A 19009-nucleotide genomic window follows, 5' to 3' on the forward strand; every position below is an offset into this window, starting at 1 on the left:
TGCTGGCTTTCTTACTGCAAAATACAACCACACGTAGCAGGACATCCTCGTATTTCTGTTGTTCAGCATTTGACATTGTATATTTTGGGACAAAGTATTTTTTTTGCCATACTATATAGTATGGTAGTAAAGGTGTTGGAATGCACAGATTCTTACCCTTACCCTAACCAACCCCACTTCTCCTTCCTAAACCTCACCAAAGGCACATTCAATCTTAAAATGTGTGCACTGTTTTGCTATTTGAACGACATGTTTCCTGGAAAGGGTTCAAAACGATGTGAAATGGGCTCTGACGTTTGTTTTCTCTTGTTTTGTGAGTTTGTCAGAGGTGTTACCCAATCAGCAGCAACATGGATATAAACTAAATTCTAGTTGATCTTTACATATTGTACATACAATTCTTGTGTTTATTTCATACTTGCTTTGGCAATGTAACATATGTTTCCCATAATGCCAATAAAGCCCCTTTAAACTGAACTGAATGACACCCAACAACAGAGAATTCAACGCACCACCGTTTCTGTTTAACTAAATGTTTCGCTATGTTTTGTCAGGGCTTAACACAGCCCAATCCAACCAATGAAGGCAATAAATACTTGATAATCATAGGGAGAGTAATATTAGGATTTGCATATTTGCACACCGTACTTCATGAGAACTTGGAAGCAACAGTGAATGCCTTCCCCTGCATCCCCTAACAGCTCAGTGTGGCCATGCTAAGAAGAAATAGCGTATTACATCCAGGGCTCAAGGCTAAGGAATCATTTGAAACTCAGAGGGTCATTGTTTCATTTGTAATTGTCCCATTAACAATACAATTTCATTGCAGAAGGGGAAACACACTAGAGTGGTGAAATGATCATACAGGCGAAAAAACAACTCCACAGGTGGTTGTGCAAACTGAATTACTTGTCAGCAAAAATGTAAATGAACACACCCAAAATGTCCTTTACAGTCACTTTCTGCTTTGTGAAACTGCAGTAATGTAAAGTAGAACATAGACCTCTATGTTGTAAAAATGTTTGATATGACTGCAACACAACATCACACATGATCACACAAAACAAATTTTCACAAAGATTTCACACATATATCCCAACATTCAGTGCAACAGAGTGAAACCTACTGTCAATCTAAAACTGTCATGGTTTTTATACCCCAGTGCCTGTCAGTATGGTGATATCATATAATGAATCACTCAGAGGAGGTGACGTGACAGTGCACTCTCTGGTACTGTGGGGATGTGTTTCTCCGGTTGATGATGCAACAGTAGTCTTCCCTGTGGTTAAACCTGCAAAATAAGGTCAAGGACACACACACATCAGTGCCTCAGAATACCATCTGACATGATTATATGTATTTCATGAGACAGTATAGATCCTACATGTTTAAACGCAGCTCCTTGTCGAGCTCCTCCAGAGTCTTTCCTTTGGTCTCTGGCAGCATGACATAAAAGAAAACTCCAGCTGCCACAGCGGTCATCCCGTACAGCAGAAATATCCCTGACAGACCAATCGCATCTGTTGATTCAAAACATAGTTCATTCTCTGCTGACCATCATTTCACTTGTGAGGAACAACATGAGAGAAAATATGACTCAATCATTTTGGGAGTTTGAAGTAGGAACGGAAATGAATTTATCAATGACACAGTTATCTGGCAAACTGATTTTATGGCCTCAAGCGTATCATATTTTTGTAAGATCGCTCAATTAGAAATGTTTATTTAGATCTTTAGACTGCTCTTAAATACTTTTTTTTAGCTTTAAGCCCTACACAGTGGTCCACCCACACAAGTGTTTTCACTAAAGGTCCAGTGTGTAGGATTTAATAGCATCTAGTGGTAAATTACAGATTGCAACCAACTGAAACTTCTTCCGTGTGTCAAGTATGCAGAACTACAGCGGCTTACATGAAAACACGAATGGCCCCATCTAGAGCCAGTGTTTGGATTGTCCATTCTGGGCTACTGTACAAAAAAACAAGGTGGACGAGCACCCACCTCCTATGTAGATATAAATGGCTCATTCTGAGTTAATGAAAAAAAAAGATTCTTAGTTTCAGTTGATTATGCAAAACATAGAAATACAACCCTCTTGCCTTGAGGTGACAATGCTAACCACTGCATCACAGTGCCACAGCTTTTCCAGTGCTCTAGTAATGTGGTGAAGCGTCAACCAATCAGATGTTTCTGCTTTCTGTTCACTGCGGTGCATGCAGGGATACAATGAGGCAGCAAAGTGTGATGTTAAAATGGGGCTCAGACATCTCTCAGTTATGCATCATGGGATCGGCCTTTATAAAGACCACAAATCAAACTACTTATAACCAGTGTGGGCGGATAATGTTTAGTGTCCAAGTTAGTAATCAGACAACTTCAACAGGACTTTTACATGGCAAAGATTTTGAGCTGTGAAAGCATGTGTAATGAATCACTTTGGCTCTCTTCTGTGTCTTTTTCCAGTTCCAGGGCGCTGGTATTATTACTGTAGACCCATTGGCTTACTGGGAAATGTTAATGGAACAGAACCCTCATTAATGTCGTTAGTTACACCTTCGCTTTTCTGACTGGGACTAGTCAAAACTGTGAAAATGGTAGATGGGGACTCACCAACAAAATTCAAGAAGGTGAATGTGCACAACAGGTGGGCAGCCCAATTGAAGCAGTTGGTGAATGCGAATGCCCGTCCTCTGATAGCAGCTGGAAATATTTCACTGAGGAGAAGCCAGGTCACTGGTCAAAGACAAACAAACAAACAAAAACTGCTTAATTTCCCAGCTCCGATAATCCACTTGAAAAGTGAGGCTCCATGTTGGATAATGTCATTCTAAAGATGGTAAAGCTACATTCAGCAACTCTGCATGCTTGCAACTCCACAATGCTTATTAATGTAGGCTGATGGTATGGCTGTATTAACTTGCCCTGTGTAGCTCTAAATCAGAGTCCTGCATTGGGCTGGGTACCTGGCGGGTGACCCGAAATAAGGTAATTTTTGCAGGTGGTATTTTGTTTTCATTTTATGTACAGGTTCAGTTCTGGGTTAAACAAAGAGCATGCAGGCTGGATGATTAATATATTTTAAAATGAACTGACAATAATTATAATTGAATTTGATGTTTTAACATTTTTGACTTGTGTGTCAGCTCTGTCTTCTATGACAGCTGGAACACGAGAGTAACTTCAATCAGGTGCGTTACTAATCGGCATGTTAACTGTGGAGATGCGCTGCAAAGAATATTAATTTAAATTGCATTACCTGAATGACTTTCATTTTAAAATATGTTATCTTAAATTCAATTGTATGAAATGACCCAAAATTGTCATTTTAAATGTGCTGCCTAACCGTATTGTTTGAACAGCACATGGTCATCATCGGATTTGTGGTTTTGGGTCGGGCGCAGATCTTGTGTCAACGGATTGGGTCGAGTTCCACAACTAATTGGTTATTTGTGCAGGTGGTGGGACAGGTGTAGTATTCAGACTGTTCACATGCACTGTTTGTATGTTTGTACACTGTTTTCCTATGAAAAAGAATGCACCAAAATTCATACATATCCCATGTAATGATGGGCCAGTTGGATGTGTATGATCAATATGTTATGGAAAGCTGCAATCACGTGACCAATATACTGATGGTAGTAAGGATGAAATGGTTCTGAGCAGTCCATAAGGAGGCAGGTTGGGGTGATGGATGGGTCACAAGACACAAGACTTTCCCCAGGAGACTGTTGTTTGGAACCGTGTAAATTTTGAGTCATTTTAAGCCCCATCATGTTTCTTTTCCTATACCTGACCTCCGTAACTTTACACTAATTACACAACTTTACGTTAAGGATGTGACGTTATCTGTTAGGCACTAATTAGGATATCATATGAAGTGAACTGTGTGCATTTTCGTAGGATATACAAACTGTAAATACAAACTTGGTCCAAATCCAATGGAGTATGCGCTGACAACAGCCATCAAACAGATGAGAATGATCCAGTTCACAACTGTGCCGTGGACGCTAGGGGAGGATGCAAGAGGAATGTCCGCTGCTTTCTGTTTCACTTTATCAAGTACATGTTCATCTTGTGTTCTGTTAGCAAGGAGTCTTTGGCTCTCATCTAAAGGCATGTCAAAAACTGACCGATTACCAACAGTTAAATGAGGTAGATCTGTTCTGTTAACGTTAAAGTCCTCAGAAATACAGGGCCTCTTAGCATTCATTGATGAATGTCCACTGAGGAGTCCAATGGTAATCAGACACAGTGCCATAACTGAGCATCCACTGATGAGCAGAGGCCTCCTGCCCACCCTGTCTGAAAACACCATGGAGGTCAGAGTAACAATCACTTTAACCAACCCCAGGCCCACAGACGCCAGCACTGCCGAAGCGTCACTCTGAAACCCCACTGAGTGGAAGATGGTGGAGGCGTAGAGGAGAACATTCGGCTGGCCTGTGAACTGCTGAAAGAGCACCAGCCCGATGCCAATGACAGTCCGAGTTCTCATGTTGTCCTTACGCTGGAAAAGGTACATGCTGTTGTACTTAACCATCTTGTTTTCCATGCTGGAGCTGAGTTTTGAGTCATCTGCTTCTTGGTTTCCATTGATAGTCATGAGCTCTCTTTGACTTAAAGATTCCTGAGTGCTGGATGGAAGAAACCATAAAGAGACCAGCTGAATCACAGACGGTACTACAGCTAATCCAAACATCCACTTCCACCCTCTTTTCGAGTCAGACAGGATGTAGTTCATGGCATAAGCTGCTAGTATGCCCACAGTGATCCCAGCTTCATACAGTGTTACCAGGAAGCCCCTGCGGTGTGGGCTAACCATCTCAGACACAAAGATGCAGCAGGACATGGATGATATACACATGGCAAAGCCAACTGTCATCCTGCCTACCAAAAGTGCAGCATAGGAGCCGATGAGCAGGACCACACTGCCAGTCAGGATCAACACGTTGCTGAGAAGGATGGAGTTCCTTCGGCCTCGATGGTCAATCAAAGAGCCACCCACGATGGAGGCCAGCAGAGCTCCTATTAACAAAGAGCTGACCAGAGCCTCCTGCTGGACACATGAGAGTCTGAACTCTGCCTTGAGCTGCAGCAAAGCACCTGAGATAATTCCCAACTCATAACCAAAGACCAGGCCCCCCAGAGTGGACACCACACTGGCCAACAGTAGGGTGGAGTTACCTAGGAGAAAGGAAAACATTCAGATGGTTTACTTTTTGAAAAGTAACTAATGACTTACATTTACACACTGAAATCTTCACATTACAAGTCATCCACCTTCCCACTAAACCACGGAACCAAGCACCTGATAACTGGGTATCTTGTGACAGGAGATTGGGAGGTTTAGTTTGGAACTGATAAAGTACCACAGGATAACACATGTCAACTTTTAAACCACAACAGTCCATAAAAGATGGGCAGGAACAGGAGGATGCACACAACTTGTGTCATCTTCCCAGGTGCATGTAGTTTCCTGATGACCTTACTCGCTCACTAGGCTATTAAGCAGCACAGGATGAGCCAGAGGCCGAGGGCAGAGAGAGGGAGGTCACACAACTAAAAATATTCACAACGATTTAACAGCTGGGGATACAACCCTGCAAAAATCACACACCAACCTGCTGGTTTCTGTCTGAGGCTTTAGTTAAAAGCATGATACTGGCCCAACTAGGGGTTTGAATCTTTGACTTCTGTATCCCTAGAACAAGTGACTTACTCACAGTGCCACCAGGAAGCCATGGTTTCTCATATTCTCTCTGACAACTTGAGGCAATGATGTCACATGCAAAGCTTTTTTTTTCTTTTTAGTCTTAAAGCACATACAACAGTCAAAGCATTGGTGATTAAATTCTGAAAAAAATCTCAAATCATTCTGCTGGTTTTAGGTGTGGTGTCAAATATTTTGGTGACATCTGGTTAAAAATGAGAGTGAATGAACAGAATGAATAGGAAATATTGTGCATACAGTACAAACAAGATATTGAATATCACTGCAGACTCACCGTTAAACTGATCTGACCACCATTTAAATATCCTACCTAGCATCCAAAGAATGTCTGTGTCCATTTTGGTTGCATTTTAATGAAAACTTGTGGAGATACAGATGATAATTGAGTTTACATATGCTTAAAAATGTAGAGTGCCAGACTTCTGAATTGACTATGAATTGCAGTGAGGCAAACTATAACCTATTTATTTTTGTCCTTTTGTTGCTTTTTACAAATCGCACACTGAGTAGAGAAGTAAATTAGCTTCACCCAATACATGAAATGATAGCATATGTGTTTCATACTGTGCACGATCCTTTACAAATAGATAAAATAAAGTCATTGCAGTCTGTAGACTTCCTGTTTTTGATGTATCAAAGCTCAACTTTTGTGAAAAGTACATCCAGTGTCAGAATGGTTTTGTATGGATCATTTTGGTTAGTTCCAAATGAATCATACACATTCATCACTCCAACTGCTCTGCAGCTGCTTCTAACATGAACCTGTGAGTCTTTCATGTGCACTATCTATTGACAGAAATGCAAATGAGGCCAACCTAAATCTAAATGAAAGCTGCTGAATTTCAATACTGATTAAAAATTACCCCGTCTTTCATTGATATGAGGAAAAACGAAGCTTAAAACAGTTCCTTACTGACTGCAGCTTTGCACATATGATATTTTTAATAGTGACCTCTCTTGGTCTAAATGTAGTTTCAAAGGTTTCAGCAGAAAATGTCAGCTGTCAGCAGCTGCAACATTGAAGTATGAGTATCTGCACTGACTTTAAACAGGTCACATAGTCAGCCCTACAGGGGAACCTTGTTCATTTGTTACTGACATTGCTTTACTTTACATTTGAGCAAAACTAAACACTGCAAGGTAACAATTTACCAAACTGCCTTACAATGAAAAATAACTTACCCATTGCTTCTGTCCTGATATATTCACATTTCAGTCTGGCAGTGCAGGTCTGGATTCATTTCTTGGAAGACATCCTCTGTGAAATATAAGCAAAACATCAGAAAATAATAATGATATGGACTGTGCTCTCCTGGTCTGGCACCCAATAGGAGTCTTGTGTCCTGCTCATAGAAAAGACAAGGGGGCCAACAAGAGCCTGTTGCAGCCCTGTTGCCATGACAACCCTCTTGTTGATTGCCATTATTTCATTAGGGAGTCCACTTGAGATGGACTCAACAAAATACATGGCTCTGTAGCAATCAGTCAGTGGTTTTTGTCTTATATCAAAACCAAATATCCCATTGCCTGATAATGACAGAGCAGTGGGGATTTGGTATTCATCTGAAACAACAAAAGGAGGAATTAACACCAGTGAGATGAAAAGCGCCACTTCCACAACTCACCAAAGGAACTATTAGAAATAAACTGGAAGTGATGGAAAAGTTAAAGGCCACGGGGAAATTACATGGAAAACTCCTCGTTTTCATTCATTCATGGAATTTAGCTTTGGATATTTAAAACCTTAGAAATAATATGATAATCCCATTCTATTCCTATGTTTAAAACTGAAAACAATATGTGGATGCACTCAAAAAATCAATTGTTACTGTAAAGGTTCAAAATTCAGACAATTCTAACTCAAACAGAGAAACTTCACTATATCACTAATCACTGTGTCCCTACAGTGACTTTAAGTTACTTTTGGAGTTGATTTTTAAATGTAATGGTTAACTTTTAAAGCCCTGATGATGTGCACCTTGTTATTATAGTGCCAAATAACCCATCATTGAGTCCATCCTGACTTCCTCCATCACTATCTGGTACACTGATGCCACTGCCAAGGACAAGGGCAGACTGCAGCGCATCATATTCTCTGCTGAGAAGGTGACTCGCTGTAATCTGCCATCCCTCCAGGACCTGTACGCGTCAAGGACCCTGAAGCCAACAGGAAAGATTGTGTCTGACTCCTCCCACCCTGGACACAAACTCATTGTTACACTCCCCTCAGGTAGGAGGCTGCAGTCCATCAGGACCTAAACCTCACGCCATAAAAACAGTTTCTTCCCATCTGCAGTGGGCCTCATCAACAATGTCCTGGAACACTGCTGACATGGACTCTTATCTCCCATCCCCATTGATACTGACTTTACATGTTACATTAACACATCTTAGACTATTATCTCTGTATTTTGCACACATTTGCTCTACTGTGAACTTTTGCACATTCCCCGACTAATATTTTTGCACAGCCTACACAACTGAACAGCTTTTTTTTTTTTTTTTGTAAATTCTGAAACCACTATATTGTACATATTTTTTATGTAATGTCTTTTTTAAGTACCTTTGTCAGTCATATTTTTATTATAACTTTTCTATCTATATCTATGTTCTTGAGTGTTGCTGTACTTAGCCTTATTATTCTTTATTTGCTCTTAATATGTTTATTGTATGTTTAATGTATGCACTAAAAGCCATAGCAAATTCCTTGTAAGTGAAAACCTCCTTGGTAATAAACCGTATTCTGATTCTGAACCCTTGTGTCAACAACCAGTGATTTAGTATCAAAATCTGATTTATTGCAGAGTAGGTTTTCACAGATGGCGTGTAGTGGATATATTCACATACACAGTAAGAGAAAATGAAATTAAAAATAAAAGCAAGTGTTGCAAAAATCAAGACATTTAGAGAAGAATTAAATTATAATAAAAAATATTAAAGGATATGTACAGTGTGTCTGAATTAAAATGTGCAGTTTTCAGCAGTGTTTGTTTGTTTGTTGGGGATAACAGTCATGTCGTGTCATGTCAGTGGGGATCCTGGGCTTTGTTCACGAAACCAGCTGCAGACAGGAAGGAACTGTTATTGTGGCATTAGGTCTTGGTCCTGATGGACCACAGCCTCCTGCCACCATGTAAGTGTTTGAGAGGTTTTTGTCCAGGGTGGGAGGGGTCAGCCACAATATACAAGGGGGCTGTATAATGTACTTATCTATAGCCAGTGTTTTACATACAGACAGCTCAGCAAAATCAGTCACAAAAATGGATGGATTTTTCACCGCTTTAGCTCAACTGTATGACTTTCATACTTTCACTTCCGTTCCCCCCTTTTTCATCCTGTTCAGTCTCCCTCTGCAAAAGTTCTTTTTCTCTATACCCTGGTTCACAAAGGTTTCCTTTGTCTCCACAATGAGAGGCATCTCATTGTTGCTGTGAGTCAGGTTTTTTGTTTTTGTATTGTTGTCTCTTTCATAAACTGTTCAAAGTCTGACCCAAACAGCTTTTACGTAGGAACACATATACGGTTGAGAAAATGTAGTGCCAAAGGACAGGGTTGTCTGATGGCAAGGTAGGGTGGTGAAATTATCCTCAATTTGGCTTCCACTTCAACTGGTATTGATTTTTTCAGGTAAGCCTTTTAAGTGGCTAAAATAGGTTTTGCTGCTGACCCTAAGTCACAGCAGTACATTGCTGAGCTTCTGGGGTGCTAGTCCCGTCTGTTCCTCCAAACAGGCAGCGCACTAACCGCCATCTATTTTATCAAATGTATTAGACTACACTGTTTCATTATTGTTATTATTCTCATTAACATCATCATTATTATTGTCATTCATTTCCTCACATGTTACTCTCCCAGTCTGGGATCCAGATGTCTCCACCACTCATCAGGGGATTGACTTCAGCAGTCACATCTTCAATACAGATCCTAAGCAAGAGAAGAATTAAATACGAGTTACTAATGTTTTCTGATGCTGATACAGTGAAGCAATAACATTAACATTTTGTTTATGTTGAGGTGACAACCAGGGATTCTTTTCATTATAGATTCATTTGTCACTTATTTTTCCAATTCACCTTTAAATTGTCATCACACTGCCATCTAAATTTCAAAGGTGACATCTTCAAAAGGCTAGTGTCATCCAACCAACAGTCTAAAGCTCAAAAATATTCAACTCACAGTGATATACTTGCGAAACTGAGAAAAACAGAAAATTCTCACATTTCAGAAGTTTAACGAGATCTGTCTGACATTTGCGTGGTAAATGAATTGAATAGTGAATCTGTTATTACAGTGGTTGTCTTTACAATCCATGAAATATACGCAACAGCTTATTGAGTGCTTAAAACAAGTTTACAGTTGGCTTTATTTAAATCCAGAAACTGCAAGGCAAATATTTGTAGGCTACAGTGCTCATACTGGATATAAGCCCCGAGTCAAGTCAAGAGTGGAAGCTGGTTTATCCAGTGGTGCAGCAAGCATTCAGATTCTTTACTCAAATAAAAATCCTGTTTTCACAAATAAAACTCCCTCAGAAATGCCCCCCACCGCCCTAAATGACAGTTTGCCATATAAGAGGGGGGATGGGTGGTGCAAAAAGGGGGAGACATGTCAAATATTTTTTTGACTCTTGTTTTTTATTGTGGCTTAGGGGAAGGATATACAACTTCAAATGGCTGTATTTTGTATTTATTTTACTGGTGAAATATGACTTTGGAAGGCATGTTTTCAAAAAGCTCTAAAGGACTGTTTGTTATTTATCAAAGGAGGGGGTGGCTTGGGTGTGACTTATTTGTTGTTGCTTTTTTTTAAATTTTATTTTATTTCGACCCTTCCCCAAGCTACAAATATTTTTCCTTGAGCCTCCTTGAGTGACTGGCAGAAAATACATGACCCTCCCTCCATCAGTTGGTGGTTTTTAGGTTTTTAAAACTAACCCTTTAATGTTTGAAAGTTAGAAGTTGAAAGTTGAAGCTAAATTTCTGAAGTTCAAATACAGCCCTGACATGTAGAAATAAAGTGATTTTGATGAAATATTACTATTTTAAGCTCAGATTTGGTTATATTATTTTTTTCTGAAGGAAGAGTTCAACGTACATAATGTCCAAGGACTGTCATAAATGTGAAAATCCACCATTAAGTTCTGTTTTTACTGTTTATAAATGGTGTGGTTTGGAGGATTTTAAAGAGTTTTTAAAAATCCCCCCAAAAAAATGCTTTTAAAAAAGTGGCGGTCAACTAACTACAAAATACAGTCATTTAAAGTTGTATGCCCACTCCCCTAAACCAAAAAAAAAAAAATATTTTTTAAATCACAAGTCCCTCCCTAGTGCTTGAAATATATTTGCCATGCCTCCCACCATCTCCCCTCCCATAAATAACAAGTCAGGTCAAGAGGGAGCTAGTTAAGTACTTTGTATACTGCTGAGCAGTTTCATATCGCAGTGCATAATTTTTCATTAGCTTTTATATGCTTTGTACAGAAATTCCTCATCTGCAAAGTAACCAGTATCATCAGATAAATGTGGTGGAGCACAATATTCCCACTACACTGCTGTGGAGTAAAAGTATGAAGTGGTGCTCAGTCAGAACTGTACAGTACTTGAGTAAATGCACTCAGCTACATTACAGTTTTGTCCTTTAGATTGAAAGAACAACAGACTCTTTGCTTGAGCACTTACAATCTTTCCCCAGTCCTCCCTGTTCCCAGATCCTGATAAGAGTGAACACTTAGTGTTGTGGACAACAGCCCGTTATTCATCGACTCACACAGTTTGTCCGTTCAGGAGTTCAAGCTGCTGTTAACGGGACATGCAAATACAACAGGCAGCTGCATCGCTGTGTTTGTAACATTGTTCTGAGCTCTAGAGACACTTTATTCCTCTGTGGACTTATAGGCTATACTGAAACATCCGGGAAGAGAAAAGGACTCACCTTGGGAGATGCTCCTGGAAACTTGTGGCTCTTCAGGAAGTCTGAGCTACGTGGCAGCAGTGTCAAGTTGCAGGAGGAGAAACTTGTTGGCGAAGTTTTGACGCCAGAGGTCGACAACTTCGTTGTACAATTTTCCCAGGAAGGAAAAGTCCTATAGAGGCTGAACACACTGCTCACAGCTCGGCACGATTAAAGAACCAGCCGGTAGTTTTATATTCAGATCATTTCATAAACAGGTAATCACAATGACTGCAGAATTTAAGGTACAGAAAAACCTAGCGGTTATTGTGCTACAAATTTGAGCATAATAGTAGTGGTAGGAGTAACTGAGTAGCCTATAGTTACTCAAGCACTATTTAAAGGGGAACTACACCCATTTGCAAGATTCATATATGTTATTCCTATTATCTGAGACAATATCAGTGACAGTGAACAACTCTCTCCCAAATCCAAAAACTAGAGAGCTGAAACTCAAATCTATGATGTCATAGCGTATAAAGTCTGGAGCTGCTCCATAGACAATGAATGGTGAAAGATGTTCTTGATGACTGAGAGCATTACAGGGATTGTTCAAGACTGAGAACACTAGAATATAATAAAGAGCATTTGGGTATAAAAAAGAAAACAAACATTCTGTGGGTCCACAAAATCAGACTCCCATTCATTGTCTATGGAGAAACTCTAGACTTTATAGCCTACCCCATGACATCACAATTTGAGACATCTTTGGTTTCTGGCTTTGAGATAGAGTAGCTCATATTCAGAAATATTGATTAAACTTTCCCAGACCCTTTATCTAACAGCTGGAGTCACATTTCAGATTAAGTTTTTATTTTTTATTTATTTTATTTTTTATTTTTTGGCTCTTTGTCTGTATTTGATAGGAAAACTTAGGTGTGAAGGCGGAATTGTACTTGTGCATCAGCTCTATGCAGAGCCGGTGTAGCATGTGGCCTGTGCCGCTGTGAGCATTTATACTTGGGTAGTGGTGTGTCTGTGTCACTCTGCAGTTACACCTCCAAAACACTGGTAGGCTGTGGGGTTTCTGTGAAGTGCTGTTAAATTTAATTGATTTAAAACACACCCAAAACACTCATTAAACATGGCTTAATAGCAACAATTTCAAACACAAGTACACAAATCAGCTTTCATAATAACTTGCAGGATTCCCAGACAAAATACTTGCTGGACACACTTCCCCCACAAATACAACATACTAATGTTATTAGCACAAGCCTATGGCATAATACATTGTATAAATTACCTTAGCGGCTAGCAGAGATTTCCTCTCCTCATATGAAGCCAGGGACAACAGCAACATTTAACAAAGGTAATGAAGGTAATCTTGACAATTTATTGTTTCTCATTAGTGAAATAAAAGTAAATAAAAGCTTTGTTTCCACTGAGGGAAGTGGTTTTCTGCTTACAAAAACAGACAGGAGGTCTGCGTTGCCACGATATGTAGTTATATTTCTGGGGAGGTGCATGTCAGTCTATGGTGTAGGTTATGGCATAAACACTGTAGGTGCATTGTTGATTCAATGCAGAAGTATAAATCCTGTGTTAAAAAGGGGGAGAGAGAGGGGATGACATGCAGCAAAGGACTGCAGGGTGGAATTAAACCTACATGGGGTGCCCGCTTTACCGGGTGAGCTACTGGCTGCCCCACATTTTTACTGTTTTAAATGAGACCTTTGATTAGATTTAGTTGCTCTCTAGTATTGGTTATTAACATAACCTGAGTTTAGAGCATGCCCATCTTTCATATAAAACAGTTTTGGTTAAAATTCTTCCAACAGCAGAAGCAGAGCACAGTTGTAGTATTATACTAAGAATACAACAGCAGCAGTTTTATTCTTGAATTATTACAGTAACTCCAGAGGTAGCAGAAGCATATTAATTGTCATTTTAAATAATATGCATAAAAGTAATCAATATTATTAATTTATGTGTTGCTCTGCCGTGACATTCTCTGTCCTCTTGTTTCTTCCTGGGAGGTCAGAGGTCAGGGTCTCAGCAACAGAAGAGCGATCGAGCAGCAATAAGTCCTTCTTGTTCCTCCTTAAGGACAGTCAAACAAATATAATATAATAACAGGTAGTGTGTCTAATAAAAAGAAATATGGTTGTCAAGAAAAACAAAAGGGGCGGCACGGTGGTGTGGTGGTTAGCACTGTCGCCTCACAGCAAGAGGTTTGCCGGTTCGATCCCGGGTGTGGGAGCCCCTCTGTGCAGAGTTTGCATGCCCCGCCCCCCCCCCCCCCCGCGACCCTCAAGAGCATGAAGCGGTTAGAAGATGAATGGATGGAAGAAAAACAAAAGTAAGATCACTTCAGATCTAAAGAAACCATATTTGATAGTAAATTTACTTGAGAAGAAAAAGCCTTATGGTATACCTTTTATTTTTCACATGAATATCAAGGTCAGATGTACATAGGACAGAGGTAGGCAAATAGCATAGCTATATATTATCCTATCAGTAGATTGTAAATGTACTATCTAGTCTGTTGGGACAAAAAGGACAGACATTTGCAATTATTAGTCATTTTTCCCCAGATGAGTATTAAAATAACATACCTGATTATAGAGGAAATATTAGATCTGCTACTGGATAAAGTAAGGGAGCTTTAGTTTATATAAATATATCTGTACGGAGATTTAGAGATGTTTAAAGGGAGAAGAACTTTTCTTTTCATTTCCCTGTGTCAGTGTGACATTTCCTTCTAAAGGTTGTGTGTATCATTGGTGGCCGCTAGATGGCAGCCTGTAGAGACAGAGCTGAGGAAGCAGGAGGACAGCAGATAGTAGAAAGAGACCGGAAGTAAACATGGCCCAGGAGAAGAGCATGGCGGTCTCAGGGCTCCTCAGGAAAGCGGAGTTATTAAAACAAGGAGCAGAAGCCCGGGTCTACCGGACAGAGTTTCTGGGAAAGCCGACTATTGTGAAAGAAAGGTTCCCGAAACGTTACAGACACCCAGTACTGGACGAAAAACTGACACACCGGAGGACGGTGCAGGAGGTCCGCTCCATACTGCGCTGCCGGAGAGCAGGCAAGTTAAACCTGGCCTGGTCTGTAACTTTAGAAGTCTGCATACGGTGAAATAAAAGTAGCTAAACTAGCTTAATTATAGCTTATTCCAGCTAGCCTTAAGACGAGAGTGTTATACAACGCGAATTGTGCCACTGGAAGGTGAAGGGCTGACCAAACTGAATGTGAGGGACCGCGGTGAAGTGATTGTGTTTCACCCAGTGTTGGCAGCAGGAGGGCGTTTAACTCAACTCCAGGAACCTCGCGTTTAACCTCCGGAGGATGACACAGGGACTATCAACAAATTACTGTTCGCTTTATGCACCATGAAGAGGATAAGCGGTTACGGAAAATGAATGAATGAAATTTCAGCATTTTTTAATGGCTTCCAGGTAGTGTCCAAGTGATTCCAATCCCATACCACACATCACCACACTGGGCAAATGATACACACCTCTTTCTAACTAATATCAGTGGAAAATTCAGAAGGTGTTTTCAATGATTTCCATATTGTGACCAAATGACTCCAAACCAATGCTGAATTGTATTACTACGCTGGACAAATGAGACACACTTCATTACAAAATTGGAATTCAGTACATTTTCTATTTTGTATAGATATTTTTTCATGAAATTTCAACAGTATTATTCAATAGCTTTCATGTCATGTGATCAAGTGACTCCAAACCACTCCTTGGGTTTGCAAAACACATTTGTCCAAGTGTGTTTTTTCTCTGTTTTACCCTACTTCTCTGCATCAAAAACCACACACATGATAAAAAAAACCTCACGGGCCACTTGCACACCTGTGCAATTCTGGACATTATATAAATTGTAGTAAAATTCAATAAAAAAAGGTCTAATTTTTCCAGTGTAGTGATACAATTCAGCAATGGTCTGGAGTCAAGGGCTCACCTGACATGGTATGTATAGAAAAAAGTGCAATCATTGCATGAAGTGAACACTAACTGGTGGATAGTCCCTGTGTCATCCTCCAGAGGATGAAACAGTTGAGTTAACCGCCCCCCCTACTGCCAACACTGGGTGAAACAGAGTAAGAAGAGGCGCTTGGTTCGGAGTGAATGTCAAATATCTAACTTTAGCTTCACCATGCTGTGAGACAGGGGTAGAAGAAGAAGAAAATAATAATTAAAGAGCATGAATTAGTTTTTTTTATGCCACCACGCCGGTGTTGCCATAGCTGGAGACATTATGTTTTTGGGTTGTCCGTCTGTACGTACCTCCGTACCTCCATCCATCCGTCCCGTTTTTGTCAATATGAAATCTCAAGTACACCTTGAGGGTATTCAAATTTGACACAAATCACAGTCACTTGGACTGAAGAAGAAACTGATTAGAATTTGGTGATCAAAGGCCAAGGTCAGTGTGACCTCACAAAACATGTTTTTGACCATAACTCAAGAATTCATACACAAATTATGACAAACTTCACACAAACATCTAATAGGATAAAATGATGAAGTGATGATATTTTATATTCAGAAGGTCAAAGGTCAGCTTCACTGTGACATCATAATGTTCTGTATAAAACACTTTCTGGCCATTACTCACTGTCATATCTCAGGAGGAGAAGGGGAGACATTTGGTCAGATACTGAATTGGCGACACTAATCTTGGGTGTTCACCTTGAAACTGTGCTGATTGTTGAACAATAGCTTTATTATTTATACTGATTCATTTGGTCAAGGCTGTTTTCTACAGCCTGCTGAAGTCCACTTGGATTGCCACTACTGTTTTTTTTCCATCAGTGATTAATCTGTCAATTATTTTTCTGATTGATTTGTTTATATCATGCCAGAAAATCATCTGGCTGCCTCAAATACTCACTAAAGCATCAAATGTGTATTAATCCACTGCTGAAAGTAGTCCTCAACAAATGAACAATTTCCTCCCTTTTTAAACCAAATTATTTGTAAAAATTGAACAACTGGTATATATTTGTTATTATTGTATTAAAATAGTGTTGTGGCTGAGAGCCACAGACAGAGTAGAGCCAGAAAGTAGAGATGGACTTATCTTTTTTCATGAGATTTGTTTACATTATGGAAAATACAGAATTATGTCATTCTTATTTGTTAATAATAGAAAACATATGCTTATAGTTGTAACGAATTGCCTTTGTAATTTTAGAGTCCAACATACACTCTGTTAAATCAGACTCTCCTTTAACTTCTCCTCTTCTCAGGCATATCCGCCCCTGTAGTCTATTTTGTGGACTACACATCCCACTGTATTTTCTTGGAGGAAATTATGGGCTCCTCGACCGTGCGTGACCACATCGTTTCCACTCAGCAGTCTGATTCCTGTAAAGAGCCGGAGCTGGAGTGGCTGGCTGACAGGGTGGGCCACATCCTGGCCAAAATGCACGACGAGGACGTCATCCACGGAGATCTGACTACCTCCAACATGCTGTTGAGACCTGGCAGAGAAGACGGGGAGTTCGACCTGTTCCTCATCGATTTTGGCCTGAGTTACATCTCCGCTCTGCCAGAGGATAAGGGAGTGGACTTGTATGTGCTGGAGAAGGCTTTCCTCAGTACCCACCCCAACACAGAGGCGCTGTTTGAGAGGCTGCTGAAGAGCTATACAGCATCATCCAAGAAGTCATCAGCTGTCATTAAAAAGCTTGATGAGGTTCGGTTGAGAGGGAGGAAGAGGTCGATGGTGGGATAATGATTCATTGGTGTGTACAGAGACAAGCTTCTCTGGAAATGATGTTTCTGAAAATGTGTTCTCATTAAAAATTTGTTATCTACAAATATAATAGATGATGAAAAGATGGACTTTTTAATGATGTTGGAAAGTTTGTGTTGAAAAAACAAAAACAAAATGTCACATACAGGTCAGACTACATGCTCACACGTGCTGGTGTGTCTCACGATCCATAGCATGTACTAAGAATCTACAGAGACGCAGGTGTCCATTGGGTCACTTTACTACAGCAACTACTACTGCTTCTAAAGGCAAAATGTGTTTTGATGTCTGTGATAAAAACAGGTGGAGTTTGGCTGAAAAATTAAAGAAAATTAAAAGAAAAATAATCAAAGCATTTTTTTTTCATTTATTGAAACAATGGTTGTACATAGGCTATAGCACCAAATCAGAACTTCCTGGGATATGTTCCCCCTTTTAACCCCCTCGATTTGAAATGTCTAAATCTAACCAAACCAGTCAAATAAGTTAAGAAAACAGTAACACTGTTATATGTATTTCCTTTTTATGTTGGGATTTACTGTACTACACTTAAATGTAAAACATTTGTGAAAATCACAGTTATTTAGCTTTTTGTCCTCGATAGCTGAAGGACTTGTTTTTCATAGTTGTCCAGCAGAGAGCAGCATGGACCTGATGAGACTAAATTCAAAGCACAGCCTTTTCTGTTTTTCATTATTTGCACTGACAATGCATTTCCATTTCCAATAAGAAGACGCTCCCTTGCACACCTCCTTTTTAATATTTATTTTTGTTTAATTATGACACAGTAAATGCAACTCACATGTCTGTACCATGTTTGATATGTATGTCAAAAGCTGCAGTGAAATGTTGCACGCCTCTCACAGCAAACAGGAGGACCAGGTCAGTGTGATGTGATCCCCACTCTTGAACCTGCCCTGGCGTAAGGTAGTCTCGATGGGCCCCAGTTCATGCTATTATGATGGTCCTTGTGCACACTACTGCGTACCTATCATCTCGTCACATGATCAAACAGAGACTTGACACTGGACAACATCAACATATTACATATTACTAAACAATCATCATTGCATGTCTCACAAAAATTTCAAAGAAAGTAAGACATTAATAATGAAATGTAATGGTTTCAATAATTAATAGATTTTCTAGTTTATGTAGAATAAGCATATTTTGTTATTGACTGCCAACTACTAATTTATAAAAAACAAAACAATGACAGAGATGGGTTTCCTTTTCGAAGACATATATAGCAAATATCACTTTTTAATTTACTCACATTCTGTCTTTTTTTTTTTTATCATTCGTCTTTGAACACAGGGATATATTTCTGAGGTGGCATTCTGAATCTCTTGCAGGGACCTGCACTCTCTACGGGAGCCAACAAAGCCCAAAGCAGAGTTCTAGTTGGGTGCTCAACATCTTGCTGCCACTTACTGACATTGCTGGGTATTGCACCACACTAACAAGTCCACAAAGACTGTATAAAAGTCTCTCAAAACATTTGATAAATCATCAGCAAGAGCTGGAATACATATGATTATCATCCCTTGAGGAAGAAAAGGCATTAACAAAAATGTGACCACATCTTTGTGTCACATCATGATG

General features: G+C 39.8%; 2 protein-coding genes across 2 annotated transcripts; one reads left to right on the forward strand and one right to left on the reverse strand.

The window, feature by feature from the left end:
- Nucleotides 1–772: 772 nt before the first annotated feature.
- slc2a10 (solute carrier family 2 member 10) lies at nucleotides 773–11800 on the reverse strand. The gene is made up of 7 exons (XM_050036927.1): nucleotides 11663–11800; nucleotides 9572–9655; nucleotides 6914–6989; nucleotides 3925–5184; nucleotides 2611–2733; nucleotides 1385–1520; nucleotides 773–1291 (listed from the first exon to the last, which is right to left on the reverse strand). Exons 3-7 carry the CDS (start codon nucleotides 6915–6917, stop codon nucleotides 1195–1197), a joined length of 1620 nt encoding a protein of 539 aa, XP_049892884.1. The 5' UTR covers nucleotides 6918–6989; nucleotides 9572–9655; nucleotides 11663–11800; the 3' UTR covers nucleotides 773–1194.
- Nucleotides 11801–14470: 2670 nt separating this feature from the next.
- Nucleotides 14471–17455, forward strand: tp53rk (TP53 regulating kinase). Its single transcript, XM_050036948.1, has 2 exons — nucleotides 14471–14711; nucleotides 16896–17455. The coding sequence occupies exons 1-2, from the start codon at nucleotides 14489–14491 to the stop codon at nucleotides 17381–17383; spliced, it is 711 nt and encodes a 236-aa protein (XP_049892905.1). The 5' UTR covers nucleotides 14471–14488; the 3' UTR covers nucleotides 17384–17455.
- Nucleotides 17456–19009: the final 1554 nt, after the last annotated feature.

This window comes from Epinephelus moara, chromosome 24 (genome assembly GCF_006386435.1).
Source record: "Epinephelus moara isolate mb chromosome 24, YSFRI_EMoa_1.0, whole genome shotgun sequence".
In the NCBI taxonomy this organism is placed as follows: domain Eukaryota; kingdom Metazoa; phylum Chordata; class Actinopteri; order Perciformes; family Serranidae; genus Epinephelus; species Epinephelus moara.

Coding starts and splice junctions, on each gene's coding strand:
- slc2a10 (XM_050036927.1), bottom strand. Junction 2,734..3,924: donor CTCCATTGGATTTGGACCAA/GTTTGTATTTAC, acceptor GTCTTTGACCAG/TGACCTGGCTTCTCCTCAGT. Junction 1,521..2,610: donor CACCTTCTTGAATTTTGTTG/GTGAGTCCCCAT, acceptor TTGAATCAACAG/ATGCGATTGGTCTGTCAGGG.
- tp53rk (XM_050036948.1), top strand. CDS start 14,489: ATGGCCCAGGAGAAGAGCATGGCGGTCTCAGGGCTCCTCAGGAAAGCG. Junction 14,712..16,895: donor ACTGCGCTGCCGGAGAGCAG/GCAAGTTAAACC, acceptor TCCTCTTCTCAG/GCATATCCGCCCCTGTAGTC.